General features: G+C 42.3%; 1 protein-coding gene across 4 annotated transcripts in view; it reads left to right on the top strand.

The window, feature by feature from the left end:
• Positions 1 to 757: 757 nt before the first annotated feature.
• Positions 758 to 15,312, top strand: part of cpeb4b (cytoplasmic polyadenylation element binding protein 4b) — a 113,693-nt gene continuing 99,138 nt past the window's right edge. For 2 of the 4 annotated variants that reach the window (XM_068043374.1, XM_068043373.1), the window contains exon 1: positions 759 to 2,216. In XM_068043374.1, coding sequence (XP_067899475.1) covers positions 1,137 to 2,216 — 1,080 coding nt within the window. In that variant the 5' untranslated portion in view covers positions 759 to 1,136. Of the gene's footprint in view, positions 2,217 to 3,455; positions 3,634 to 15,312 lie in introns of those variants that run through there. The other 2 variants (XM_068043375.1, XM_068043376.1) reach the window with 2 other exon arrangements.

Genomic DNA, 15,312 nt, shown 5'->3' with positions numbered 1-15,312 from the left:
TGCAAAATACATGCAGAGTAACTCAGTGCAAAAGATGACTTAAAATGTCGAGTGTGCATAACAGTCAAAGAAGGATATCGTGTTCTAGAACTTTATTTCAAATTTTAACATTAGATGGTAGAAAGCAGTCCCCCTCCTTTCTGATGAACATTTTCTTGATGGCTGCAGAAAGGATAAGACTTTGGGTCACTTTACACACAGAAGGCAATGTCATTAGATTTTGCAACAGAGTGACACATTTCAACATGCATTTGTATAATCAAGTAGCAAAAATATTGGAGGACAGAGAAGTCCGCCAAAAACTGAACCCCTTCAGTCAATGGGCTACTGATTGGGATTTTATGTACCACTCATCAGGCATATGATGGAATTATACTTCACACTCCTAATTTTACTGCAATATTGAGGCGGAATACTTTGCAATGAATAATGTGGTATTCACACATACACAAACTATGACAAACCTGATGTGCAAAAAAAAAACCCTTTAACGTGTAACTGCTGTCCTACCCGCTCCGCACCAACAGTTCAGTTGGAACTTTCATTTAAAATCCGCGCGTGCCTCCACGTGCGGATTTCCCGTTTGTGACGTGAAATGAATATGCAAACGAGTCGGCCAGGGGGGAAGGGGAGCCTTGAAACTGCCGAACCGGAAGAGAAAGCCGGTGTGTTTTTGTCCTCTCTGCGCAGAGCGAAGGGCGAATGGGGCAGCAGAAGGGGAGGAGCCTGAAAACCGTCGAACAGGAAGAAGCTCGCGACTCTGTCATTGCGCTCAGTCTGTCGGTCCAGGCGGGCGAGAGTGAGGAGAGACGGGGGAAAGGGGGGCAAGTTTTTTTTTGTATTTTTTTTAAAAAGGGGTAGATATATAAGCATATTTATATATATATATAATGTAATAGTCGAGCTGGGTATGTGAGAGAAGCCGGTCGGAGAGGACAGGAGGAAAAAAGAAAAGCGCTACTGGTTTTGAAACAGTTAATTGGATTTTCTGAGGCAAAAAAGTGGTGCCGAAAGGGCGGTGACTCGATATTTTCCCCCTTTTTATAATTACAATTTTAAATATATATTTAAGGAGAAAGAAACCAAAAGGGAAAGGGAGGGTGGGGGGGAAATCGTGCGGCCGTCACTCACGCTCGATGGGGGATTACGGGTTCGGTTTACTAGTTCAGAGCAATAATACCAACAGTAAGGTAGCTTTTCCAGTCAGATATCACCAGGCTCACCACCATCACCAACAACAGCAGCCGCAACAGAGCGCCGCCACTGCCTCCACCGGCTCGGCTTGGCTTTTTCCTGCTTCGGCTACCCAGACCATGCAGGATGACCTGCTGCTGTCAGAGAAATCCAAATCCCAGCAACAGCAGCTTTCTCCTAGACTGGATCAAGCTACTCCTGAAGTAGTCATACTCTCCGACTCCCCGAAATCCGAGGAAGAGAATCCGAGCGGCGGCGGTAACAGTAACACCAACGGCAAGGAGAAGCTGAGGATGGAGTCGCCCATCCTGCCGGGTTTCGACTATCACGACCCTCCTCCTTCAGGGCTAGGAGGAGCAGGCACGACTGGAACGCCGTCTCTCACCTCGTCAACATCCTCCTTGACCGGTTTCAGCAACTGGTCAGCAGCGATGACTCCTCCTACCGTCAGCGAAGATAATTTCTTTCACCAGGGAGTCCCTGCTCCCTCTGCCAACGGTGCGATGCTTTTTCAAAATTTCCCTCACCACGTCAGCCCCAGCTTTGGAGGTAGCTTTTCGCCTCAGATGGCCCTTTCTCAGCATCACCATCCCCACCACCACCATCCACCGCCGCCGCCTCCTCACCACCATCACCAGCAGCAGAGGAGGTCTCCTGCCAGCCCGCATCCCGCACCGTTTCCGCACAGAAATGCTTTCAACCAGCTGCCTCATTTGGCCAATAGTATCAACAAACCTCCCTCTCCGTGGAACAGCTACCAAAGCCCATCGCCTTCATCATCCTCGACGTCGTCCTGGAGCTCCGGTGGCGGTGTTGGCGTTTGGGGTGGATCCCAAGGTAGAGATCACCGCCGAGGGATGACTAGCGGAATGGCAGGCCTCAATTCTATATCTCCAATGAAGAAGCCTTTCCCAGGCAACCACATCCCGGCGCATAAGTACTCGAGATCCAGCTCAGCTTTCCCACCAAAGTCTTGGATGGAAGATAGTATGCTGAGGAATGATAATATTTTACCATTTCAGGTGAGCAATTACTGGAGTCTAACGCTTATTTGGGTTAAGCTGCAATGTCTTAAATAGTGCAGAGATGATGTCAAATATTCTCTACAATTCGGCTGCTTGTCGGCAGTGGCGAATCCATGTAGATTTCAAATACAAAGGACTGCTGTCATAAATGTTGTAATGCTTCGGTATGAATTCCTACTGTTTCTCTTATTTTTAATTATAAACTAGTAAAAATGCAGTTTTCTCAATATTAATCAAGAAAGTAGCTATCTATTGAGTTTCCTGTATTCTTACTACTCTTCCTTTGCCTTTCCCGAGTTGAAGTTCTAACTTCCCATAAGACTTGGGCATTAAGATCAAACAGAACCCTGATTTTTATGAAACACGGTACTGAACTCTACCCTTTGCTGTTGGGAATGTGTAAATATTTTAAGAACTTAGTTTTCCTTAAATTTAAAAGAAAGACCAGTTCCATCTAGCTTTTTGAAACCCTTTAAATTTTTTTGTGTGTGCTAATAAACATGTCAACACAGGAGTAAATTTCAAACCTGTTTGCAAAGGGTGTAAATATTAATGATGTAAGTAAGGAAAGTATTGCTTCACTGTTCTTTATAGCTTATTAGTTCAAAAAAATCAAATACCTTAAACTTGCCAGAAGCTAATATGCAGGAATTCTATTTTACATAATTTTGATGGACAGAAAGATTTGACACTTTAAAAATATTGGGGGAATTGTATATCTTGAACTATTTAAATGGGGCAACTAAGTTTTTTTTTTACTATTTTGCATATACATTTGTAAATTTTAGCTGTTGGTGAAGAAGCTCAAACGTTAAGATTGCTCTACATGAGGCCAGTAAATTTAGCAATGTGTTTGTGAAAGCATGATTAGCCTGATGGGCTAACGAGCACATAGTCCAAGCCCTTGCACTTTGGAGCATGCAGAATGGTTCTTTGAGCTTTTACAAACTAGTTTCACAACTACTTGCAATTATGCATGAGGTATAATAAGAATACTCCTGTAATTCCAAAAATTACTTTTCAAATTTTGGGCCAGTGATTTTTTTTTCCCCTCTCCCCAGCTGCTGCTTTTGGTATATTGTTGTCTTAGTTTTGAAACCTGTATTAGGCAAATGGAATATCCTGTTGCAATTTCTCCTTGGTGTAGCAAAATTGATTGCACTCTTGTTCCCTTTCAGGAGGTAATTATGAGCTCTTGCTGGCTTTGTTCTGACATAGTGAGCAAAATATGAAGAACACTTGAACAGTAGCTCATTTTTAAAAAGATCATACGCCCCTCAGCCTGTGCAGTTAAAGGGGAGTTTTAAACTTCCCAGCAGTCATGAGCTTGGCTGATCGATGTCTTCAATGCATAGTAGCAATGTTCCCTGCCATCCGTTGGACAGAACTAATGGTGCAATAGTCTGATGACATGGTAAGCCATTAGAAGATAATGCACTCCTAATCAGAGATGGAGAGTTAGTATCGGAACAGTGACTACAGATTGACCTATTGCTTAATTTGTTTTAAAATTTTACGTATCTCTAAAAGTTGCCCACAAATTACATTTTGTGTCCATTGGCAAAATTTTAATATATAACGTGATGCATTATTATAAATTCTTCAGTATTATCTCTGAATGCACTGTAACACTCGTGCTGGATTGATTTTATTTTTGTTATATTTATAGCTGGCATGTTGCCATCTTTGATATTTTAAGGAAAAGGGTAAATGTATGTTTAACAAAAGCACTTCCTATATAGAGATTTTTTGTTTTCTCTCCACACTTATTTTAAATGCTCACCTAGGAGGTACTAACCTTTTTTCCCCTACATTGACATCATTTCAGAACTCTGTGGAAGGATCTAGCAGTGAGCAATTCATAGACAATAACGTTTCTCATTGTTTTTGCATTCTGGATATTGATTGAGAATTTTCCATAATGGGGAGCTTCAGTGTTGATCAGGTATATTTAGCTAGTATTCAAGTTTCCTGGCTCAGGTTCTTTTCCCTGTTGGCACACAAAATGGAAAATGTCTCTGATTTGTTTTTTTTCCCATAGAGCCACTCATTAATGGGTCCAATCTGTAATGTTAGCTGAGTATGGGGATCCAAATGGTTGGACTGTGAACAGGAAATAAATATTCCCTGCAAATGAGGACTTAAAAAAAAACAAATTCGATGTTTCATGTCTTCTGAAGGCATTGCCTTTTGCTGGGATCCAGTATTTTGTCCAAGTGACTGGTCGTGATGAGTTGGCAGGCTATTTGTTTATGGAAGTTATCACAGATGGAAGCCCATACTTGATACTTGCAGAATTTTGCACAAATTTTACTAGATAGTAATTAGGAAATGAGAACCCTGGCTTATTTAAAGAATATATACAATCATCTCCTTAGCTCGAGCATTGATTCCAGTTGTGTTCTCTTTGCTAGCCTGACTCAGATCAGTCAGCTCAACACAGACCAGGAATTGAATCCAGTATCTTCTGGTCTGTATGGCTTGTTGGTAAGATTTTATTTTGTTGCATAGATTGTGGCAGGAAGAACTTTATGTAGAGAACACACAATCTTACTCTCTTGCTTTCTACTTTTTAAATGCCACAGATGATAATGCTGGCAAGCAGGAAAGCAAAAGCACATAAATGGAGTTAGATGTGCTTCAAGAAACAATATTGCACATGCATGAACTAAACCTTTCTTTTTTGGGGGAAAAAAACTAGAATCGACCTGTCCAGTTGAGCAAGTAGTTTCTAAGTGATAGTTGATTGTTGGATCAAGAGCCCTATTTCCAGTCATTGGCAGGAACAAACACAAACAATAAAGTAGCTTCAAAAATTGAGTCTTATGGCATTCAGCAAACCTAAACATTCTCCCCCTCAAGTGACTGGGATATTGTGCTGAACACTACCTAAAATTTGATCAGAGAAGAGTTAGAGCTGCAGGAGCCATATTTTTATTGGTGGTTTGCAACATTTCATTCAAGCTGAATGTAATCTGAAAAAATGGAGCACAAAATACAGTATTGGCAATGGTTAGTTGCTAATTGTGTTGAACAATGAACCCAAAGCAATCATTGGACCAAGATGGAGCAATTGCTTAATTGCAGGCATTGTTTGTGTTTTCAATGTACGGTGCATTGTATTGCTAATACCAAGTTATTGCATGTCATCACAGCCTTGTTGCCTAATGAATCTATAACATGTAAAAGATCAGTAAAGTATCCCTTCAAGGATGACACTCTGGGGAATGAATATCCATTAGGCATTTAGAGCAAATAAGACACCCCCTGCAATCTTCAAGGAAGTGAATGGGGAAATGGTCAAGTTGGGAAATACAACTGTATATGTATAGAAGAGGATAGTAAGTCTTTTCCAAATATTAAAGTGAGTAAGGTATGAACCTTGCAATCATAGTCCAGTTAAAACCTAGCAACTGTGGTGGGTGAAATGGGTTGTCATTTTACAGAATGTTGTTTTTGTTTAGAGACCATGAGGTAGCTGGCATTCTCCAGGATGGACTAGATTGTGCCTCACAGATCACTGGAATTGTTTTGAGGTCAGATTATCCAAAAGATATCTCCTGCCTACATTTCAAAAGATGTGATAAAGTTCCACTTGTAGGCATTTAAAGAAGGTTGAAGCTCATAGAAACAGAGTTAAATTTAACCCGTTTGTTTGGAAATTGGTTTAGGAAAAAAGCAAGAAGTTAAAATGAAAAATTTTGTCCCGTACAGTAACTAGAGTTCTGTTCTGGATCCCTTGATGCTTCTGCTATTCATGAGTATGGAGGAGAGTACTTGTAATAGAGAACTTGTTGTGCCCATGTAACGTGAGAGATTAATGGCATTCAAAGGAATGAGTCCATTAAACAGAATGGCAGTGTGTTTTATTGTGCATATTAATGTATATTGTAAATAGAAACTCAATATATACATGATGAAAGAATGGCTAATAGAATAGAAAAATGGATTTGCGTATGAATGCCATTGTGATTCATTGAAGTGAACGTAAAAGTGAAGATATTGATGAACCAAGACAAGGCTTCAGTAGCATGCAATAAATACGCCACTAAATATAGTAAAATGTTTAGATTGCATATAATACATTATTTGAGATCCAAACTAAGAGTTCTTGTGTGAAAAGTCTTATCCTTTGTGCTGCATTCAGTATAGCCATAAAGCTGGAACTCTACGGAAAGTAATTTTTAACAATTATAGTATTGGCGGTGCACCAAAAGATTTTTTTTTTTTGAAATGTAAGATTACAGAATAAAATTACCCTAATTTTATCAATTCCTCATTTATCCCGCACCTACTTGCATGTCAAAAATCCACACATCACTCTGTACCTTTGTTTTGGTTTCTAGAAAATTGTATTGCGCTAAGACATTGAACTAATTTTTTAAACTAGTTAGGGATGTGGGAGAGGAAATTTCCCACTAAGTCAAAGTCTGGGGAAAAAAGGACATGTGGGCAAGGTGGTGACAGTTCTCCAGGTAAGAGCTCTATACACAAATGCACAAGCATAAGAAATAAAACAAATGAGTCATTTATGGCATCGAAGGAGGCTATTCAGCCCATCAAATCCATGCTGGCTCTGTGCAAAGCAATCCAGTCAGTTCCACTCCCCCCTGCTTGATCACCGTAGCGCTGCAGGTGTATTTTCTTCAAATTTCCGTCCAATTTCCTTTTGAAATCTTTGTCTCCACTTTCACCACCCTTGTGAGTCAGAGTCATCGGGAGATACAGCACTGAAACAGGCCCTTCAACCCACCGAGTCTGTGCCGACCATCAATCACCCATTTATACTAATCCTACATTAACCCCATATTCCTTACCACATCCTCACAATTCTCCTATCACCTACCTACACTAGGGGCAATTTACAATGGCCAATTTACCTATCAACCTGCAAGTCTTTGGCTGTGGGAGGAAACTGGAGCACCTGGCGGAAACCCACGCGGTCACAGGGAGAACTTGCAAACTCCACACGGGCAGTACCCAGAATCGAACCCGGGTCGCTGGAGCTGAGGCTGTGGTGCTAACCACTGCGCCACTGTTTCGCCCTGTGGGCAGAATATTCCAGTTCCTTACCACTCACTGTGGGGGGGAAAAAAAAGTTCTTCCTCACATTCCCTCTGCATCCCTTGCCCAAAAGCTTCAAGCTGTGTCCCCTAGTCCTTGCACCATCAGTTAAAGGGAACAGTTTTTTCTTGTTTAACTTGTCTAAGTCTGTCATAATCTTCCACACCTCAGTCAAGTCTCCCCTCAATCTCCTTTGCTCCAGGGAGAACAACCCTAGTTTTTCCAACCTAACCTTGTAACTAAAACTCCCCATCCCAGGAACCATTCTGGTAAATCTCCTAAGCACCCCCTCAATCACCTAAACATCTTTCCTATGAGTTGGAAGTATGAATTCACTTTAGAGAATATGATGAATTATAACCTGAGCATACTTGGAAGCTAATTATTCCAGCATTGGGATCTTTAGAAAGAAGGGAGAATATCAATATTGCTAAAAGATGGAATTAAGTGATTTCAGTAAAGGTGATCAGATAATGGAAACAGTATGAGTAAAGTTGAATAACAGCAAAGGATGCAAGACCCCCATCAGGGTTGTCTACAGACCAACTGATAGTAGTGATGTAATGGAGGATTGTATAAATAGGGAGATCATGAAGCAAAAACAGTGGTTGCAATGGGAGATTTTAATTTACATATAGACTGGGAAAAGCAGAACAGATCAAGTAATAAAGACAGTCAATTTCCATAATGTATTTGGGATAGTTTTCTAAAACAATGCATTTTGGAACCATCGTGAACATTCCATTCTGGATTTAGCGATTAATAAACCAGAATTGGCTAGCAATCTGACAATAAGGGAGCATCCTGTGAATAGTAACCATAATATGATCGAATCTGCTATGATGTTCGAGAGGGAGGATAGTCACAAAACCAAGGTTTTAAATTTAGGTAAAGAAAGCTTCAATGGGATGAAAATTTAATTGACTACGTTAACTTGGGTTGAACTATTGATTAAAAAAAACATTGGGAATTATTCAAAATGTGTTTGTTGCAGTACAAAACCTGTGTATCCCTGAAAGGTTCCACTTGTTTAGTTAAGGAACCTTGGTCAAATTATGAAGTAAGAAAACGACAATTTCATGCTAACAGGCCTTGCACATATGCATGGGGGAGCTGTAAAAAGCAAAAATGGATGCAAAAGAAGGAGTAGGTGCAAAAAGGGGAATCTATGTGAAAAACTTGCAAGGGATATAGATTATTCCAAATATTGTAAAAGAGAATGGTAAAGGGGAATGTGGGCCATGGATGCAGTATAATAAGGATGTAGCAAACTTTTCAATCTGTTTTCACAGTGGAGGAAGATGACTTTTTATTCTTTTGTGGTATGAGTGTGTCACTGGCAAGCATTTGTTGCCCATCCCTTGTTTCCATAGAGAAGGTGGTACTTGCTGCAGTCCATCTGGTGTAGGTGCACCCAATATGCTGTTAGGGAAGGAATATCAGGTTTTGACCCAGCGATTGTGAAGGAACGGCAATATAGTTTCAAGTCAGGATAGTGCGTGTCTTGGAGGGGAACTTGCAGGTGGTGGAGTTCCCATGCATCTGCTACCCATGTCTTTCTAAGTGGTAAAGGTTGCAGGTGCCTAGATAGAGTGGACAGGAAGGATCGGTTTCCCCGAGTCGAGAGGTCAGTTACCAGGGTGCACAGATTTAAGGTGACTGGTAGAAGTATTAGAGGGGACATGAAGAAAAAAATTTTCACCCAGAGAGTGGTGCGTGTCTGGAATTCACTGCCCGGATCGGTGGTGGAGGCAGAAACTCAACTCATTTAAAAGGTGCCTGGACTGCACCTGAAGTGCTGTAACTGACGAGGCTGCAGACCAGATGTTAGAAGGTGGGATTAGATTGGGTGGCTAGTGTTTACAGCTGGCGCAGACACGATGGACTGAATGGCCTCTTTCTGTGCCGTAACTTTTTTGTGGTTTTATGGTTTGGAAGGTGCTGTTGAAGGAGCCTTGGTCAGTTGCTGCAGTGCCTCTTGTAGATGGTACATACTGCTGCCACTGTGTGCCAGTGGTAGAGGGAGTGAATGTTGAAGGTGGTGGATGAGGTGTCAATCAAGAGGACTGTTTTTTTTTTTTTTTTGTCCTGGATGGTGTAGACCTTCTTGAAGATTGAAATTACACTCATCAGGTACTCCTGCAGCAATGTCTTGGGGCTTAGATGTTTGGCCTCCAACCACAAGCTATTCCTTTGTACTGGGCATAACTCCAGCCAGTGCAGAGTTTTCCCCCGATTCCCGTTGACCATTTTGCAAGGGCTCCTTGATGCCCCACTTGATAAATGCTGCCTTGAAGTCCAGGGCAGTCACTCTCTCCTAACCTCTTGAACTCAGCTTTTTTGCCCATGTTTGGACCAAGGCTGTAATGAGGTCCAGAGCTGAGTGGCCATGAAAGAACCCAAACTGAATGTGAATGAGCAGGTTTTTCCTGTGTTAAGTGCCACTTGATAGCACTGTCGACGACACCTTCCAACATTTTGCTGCTGATTGAGAGGAGGTTGATAGGGCAGTAATTGGTTAGATTGGATTTTGTCCTGCTTTTTGTGGATAGGACATACCTGGGCAGTTTTCCACATTGTCTGATAGATACCAGTATTCTAGCTTTACTAGAACAGCTTGACTGGGGGCATGGCTAGTTCTGGAGCAGAAGTAGTCAGTACTATTGCTGGAATGTTGTCAGGGCCCGTAGCCTTTGCTGTATCTAACGCCTTCTGTTTATTGATATCACGTGGAGCAAATCGAATTGGCTAAAGACTGGCATTTGTGATGCTGGGGACCTCGGGAAGAGGCCGAATGGATCATCCACTCGGCATTTCCGGCTGAAGATGTTTGCAAATCCTTTAGTTTTATCATTTGCACTGATGTGCTGGGCTCCCCCATCATTGAGGATGGGGATGTTTGCAGAGCCTCCTCCTCCAGTTAGTTTAATTGACTACCATTCATGACTGGATGTGGTGGGATTGCAGAGCTTTTGATCTGATCTGGTTGTGGGATCGCTTAGCTCAGTCATCATGTACTGCTTCCGCTACTTAGTATGCATGTAGTCATGTGTTTAGCTTCACCAAGTTGACCCCTCATTTTTAGGTATGCCTGATGCTGCTCCTGTCATGCTCTCCTGCACGCCTCATTGAACCAGGGCTGATCCTGTGGCTTGATGGTAATGATTGAGTGGAGAGTATGCCAGGCTGAGAGTTTGCAGATTGTGGTTGAATATAATACTGCTGCTGTTGCTGATGGCCCACAACACCTCATGGATGCCCAATTTTGAGCTGTTAGATCTGTTCTGAATCTATCCCATTTAGCACAGTTGTATTGCCACAAGGCACAATGGACAGTATCCTCAATGTGAAGACAGGACTTTGTCTCAACAAGAACTGTGCGGTGTTCACTCCTACCAATGCTGTCGTGGACAGATGCATCTGTGACAAGTAGGTTAGTGAGGGCGAGGTTAAAGAGGTTTTTCCCTCTTGGTTCCCCCTCCATCTGCTGCAGGCCCAGTTCTGGCATGTATGTCCTTAAGGGCTCTGTCAGTAGTGGTGCTATCGAGCCAATCTTGTTGATCTGCATTGAAGTCCCCCACGCAGAGTACATTGTGTCCTTGCTACCCTCTGCTTCTTCCAAGTGGTCTTTAATATGGACCTGCACTAATTTGTCAGCTGAGGGAGGGCAATAGTTGGTAATCAGGTGGTTTTCTTGCCCATACTTGGCTGATGCCATGAAACTTCATAGGGTCTGGAGTCAATGTTGACTCCCAGGGCAGCTCCCTCCTGACTGTATACCACTTTGTGTCGTCACCTGGATGGTGATGGAGTCTGAACGCTTTGGCTGTGAGTTATGATTCGGTGAGTGTGACTATGCTGTCCCAGTGTTGGCACAAGTCCCCATGTGTTGGTGAGGAGGACTTTGCAGGGTCAACTGAGCATGATGTGCTGTTGCCGTTTCCAGTGCCTCGGTCAATGTCTGGTGGCCCATCCGTTATTCTTTCTAGACTTTTCTGTAGCAGTTTGGTACAACTGAGTGGGTTGCTGGGCCATTTCAGAGGGCAGTTAAGTCAACGACGTTGCCGTGGATCTGGAGTCATATGTCAGCCAGACCGGGTAAAGATGGCAGATTTCCTTCCTAAAGGATATTATTGAATCGTATTGGCTTTTATTACAAATTTCATGGTTACCATTACAGGGACTATCTTTTTAATTCCAGATTTTATTAATTATTTGAATTGAAGTTCCATCATCTGTCATGGGATTTGAACTTGCTTCCCTGAGCATTAATCGGGGCCTTTGGATTATTCTAGTAATATTATGACTACGCCACAGTCCCCAGCAATCCAAGAACCCTAAAAATAAGTCAAGGGGAGGAACTTAGTAGATATAATGCAAGTTTAAAAAAAAAAAAATTGCTAGTAGAGAAAATCAGACAAATCTCCATGGCCCAATGGTCTCCACTGTAGGTAGTGAGAGAAACCAGACATAACAGATCTATCGGGTTCCAGTAACTTGCCCACAATTGATGAGCCATCTCTGGCAAGTGTGACCCAGCACCTGAGCAGTTCAGTTGATCAGAGTCATTATGGGTTTGTGAAGGGTTGATCATGGATGACCAATCTAGTTGAAAGTTTTTGAACTGGTTGCTAGCATGGTGGATAGGGGAGCATCTATGGATGTCTAGGAGGCATTCAATAGGATTCTGCACAAGTGATTATTAACAGAAATGAGAGTGCATGGAATTGGAGGTAACCTTATGACTTGGATTGGTAATTGGTTGGGAGGTGGAAAGTAGGGATAAAGAATTGGTTCTCTGGCTTAATGTGACATGGTGTTCCCCAGCGATCTGTTTTGGGTTCACAACTTTTCCCAATATAGATTAATATGATCATTTGGATGAAGGAATAGAGTTGTATATCCAAATTGGCAAATGACAGCAAGTTAAGAACAACATTCAGGTTCCATCTAGAGTTCTGCAGTTCGTTTTTTTTGGGCATCAAACCTCTGATCAGAGATACTGGTCTTGGAGTGTTCCTCCCCTATAAGAGGAGCAAATTGCCATTAAGAAGTGCAGGCTTGCTGTATGTCATGCTAGCCTTGCATGCTGCTCGGCCCCCTGTTGACTGTGCAGCCATTCAACATCATGTTGGGTAGCACAACGTTTGTTTATAGCCTGCCTCAATGGGACTGGGTGCAGGGTAATTGCACGTTGCGATCCCTGTGCCCAAAAATAAGCCTATCGAATTTTTCCCCCCTAAGAGTCTTAATAGGTCAATAGTTCAAATTGGTAAATGACAAATTTAGGACTATCAGGAAGTTTTTTCATAGAGTAAGGAAAACTGAGAGTTTTAAATGATTCCATGGTTTTCATTTTAAGAACCAATTGGATACTGCAATGGAGGGACTTTAGGATCATGCTGGATAGATGAATTAAGGTCGGTGAATGATCTTCCTGATTCGTAATTACCTTTAATATTTTGGATGCTAATCACTTATTCATACGGCACATATGTTATGTCACCCTCCTTTGAACTTGCCTCTTCTCCTACCTGCACTAACTCTTCCTCACTTGTGAACTGTGAATCACCAATGCACCTTCCTTTAACTCACATCACATAATCTCCAGATAACATCTGTCTGGTGTCTGGACAAGGTGGAATACTTGATGCAGCCTAATGTGAATTGCCAGAATCCATAACACTGCCACTTCTGCTTTCCTCATCTTGGGAGTAACCTAAAAGGAAGAGAAAGTATGATTTACAGTGCGTTCTAAGACGGGTAAGATAATAGGATATTTTGTGTCATATAGCTGCTTTATAAATGGACACCCCAGCCATGACTATTTAGAAAGCGAGTCTGTATGAAGGATTATAATAAATCAAGGATATTTGAGTGGTAAAACTATGTCTTCAAGCTTGCTCTCAATTCCCTTGATAGATGCCCAGCAAAGAAAGGCGGGTGTCATCTCTTCAATTTTTTTTCAAGCAACGCTGACTCGTCATCCTCCTGTTTTGCTCTCTCTCTCGCCTATAAGACTCCTCATGATTTTGCATACTTCTATCACATCTCCAAAGAAGGACAACCCCAGCTTCTTCGATCTATCGACGTAACTGAAGGCCTTCATCCCTGGAACCATTCTCGTAAATCTGAATGGCCTACTCTTCTATGTTCTGCACCCTCTCTAAAGCCTTCACATTCTTCTAAAGTGCAGTGCCCAGAATTGAACACTACTCCAGTTGAGACTGAACCAGAGTTTTATAAAGGTTCATCATAATCTCCTTACTATTGTATTCTCTGCCTTTACTATAAAGTCCAGGATCCCATATGCCTTTTTAACCACTTTCTTATCTGCCCTGCTACCTTCGATTTGTGCACATTATACCCCTAACTATCTCTGTTCCTACACCCGTTTTAGAAGTGTAGCCTTTATTTTTTTTTATTGCTTTTCCTTGTTCTTGATTGAGTTTTTTGAGGAAGTGATGAAGATGATTGATGAAGGAAGGGCAGTGGATGTTGTCTATATGAACTTCAGTAAAGCCTTTGACAAGGTCCCTCATGGCAGACTGGTACAAAAGGTGAAGTCATACGGGATCAGAGGTGAGCTGGCAGGATGGATACAGAACTGGCTCTGTCATAGAAGACAGAGGGTAGCAGTGGAAGGGTGCTTTTCTGAATGGAGGGCTGTGACTAGTGATGTTCCGCAGGGATCAGTGCTGGGACCTTTGCTGTTTGTATTATATATAAATGATTTGGAGGAAAATGTAGCTGGTTTGATTAATAAGTTTGCGGACAACACAAAGGTTGGTGGAGTTGTGGATAGTGATGAGGATTGTCAGAGGATACAGCAGGATATAGATCGGTTGGAGACTTGGGCGGAGAAATGGCAGATGGAGTTTAATTCGGACAAATGTGAGGTAATGCATTTTGGAAGATCTAATACAGGTGGGAAGTATACAGTAAATGGCAGAACCCTTAGGAGTATTGACAGGCAGAGAGATCTGGGCGTACAGGTCCACAGGTCACAAAGTGGCAACGCAGGTGGATAAGGTAGTTAAGGCATACGGCATGCTTGCCTTCATCGGTCGGGGCATAGAGTATAAAAATTGGCAAGTCATGCTGCAGCTGTACAGAACCTTAGTTAGGCCACACTTAGAATATTGCGTGCAATTCTGGTCGCCACACTACCAGAAGGACGTGGAGGCTTTGGAGAAGGTACAGAAGAGGTTTACCAGGATGTTGCCTGGTCTGGAGGGCATTAGCTATGAAGAGAGGTTGGATAAACTCGGATTGTTTTCATTGCAACGACGGAGGTGGAGGGGTGACATGATAGAGGTTTACAAAGTTATGAGTGACATGGACAGAGTGGATAGTCAGAAGCTTTTTCCCAGGGTGGAAGAGTCAGTTACTAGGGGATGTAGGTTTAAGGTGCAAGGGGCAAAGTTTAGAGGGGATGTGCAAGGCAAGTTCTTTACACAGAGGGTGGTGAGTGCCTGGAACCTGCTGCCGGGGGAGGTGGTGGAAGCAGGTACAATAGCGACGTTTAAGAGGCATCTTGACAAATACATGAATAGGATTGGAATAGAGGGATATGGTCCCCAGAAGTGCAGGAGGTTTTAGTTTAGACAGGCATCAAGATCGGCGCAGGCTTGGAGGGTCGAATGGCCTGTTCCTGTGCTGTACTGTTCTTTGTTCTGACCAAAATATACCACTTCACACCTCTCTGCATTAACATTCATCTGACACGTCTACCGATTCCACCAGCCAATCTGTGTTGTCTTGAAGTCCATCACTATCCTCACAGTTCACAATACTTTCAAGGATTAAGTATATTTATTTTGAGGTCACATAATGTTTCCTTACCTTGCAAACAGCTACAATGCTGGTATCTACCTAACAATGTGGAAAATTGCCCAGGTGTGTCCTGTCCACAAAAAGCAGGACAATCCAAATGGCCAGTTACTGCCTCATCAGTCTACTCTTGATCATCAGCAGTGTGATGGAAGATGTTGTTGACAGTGCTATCAAGCAGCACTTACACAGCAAT

Source organism: Heterodontus francisci, chromosome 12 (assembly GCF_036365525.1).
Source record: "Heterodontus francisci isolate sHetFra1 chromosome 12, sHetFra1.hap1, whole genome shotgun sequence".
Classification (NCBI taxonomy): Eukaryota; Metazoa; Chordata; class Chondrichthyes; order Heterodontiformes; family Heterodontidae; genus Heterodontus; species Heterodontus francisci.
The sequence above is the reverse complement of the archived record's forward strand: the minus strand, read 5'-3'. Positions and strand labels throughout refer to the sequence as shown.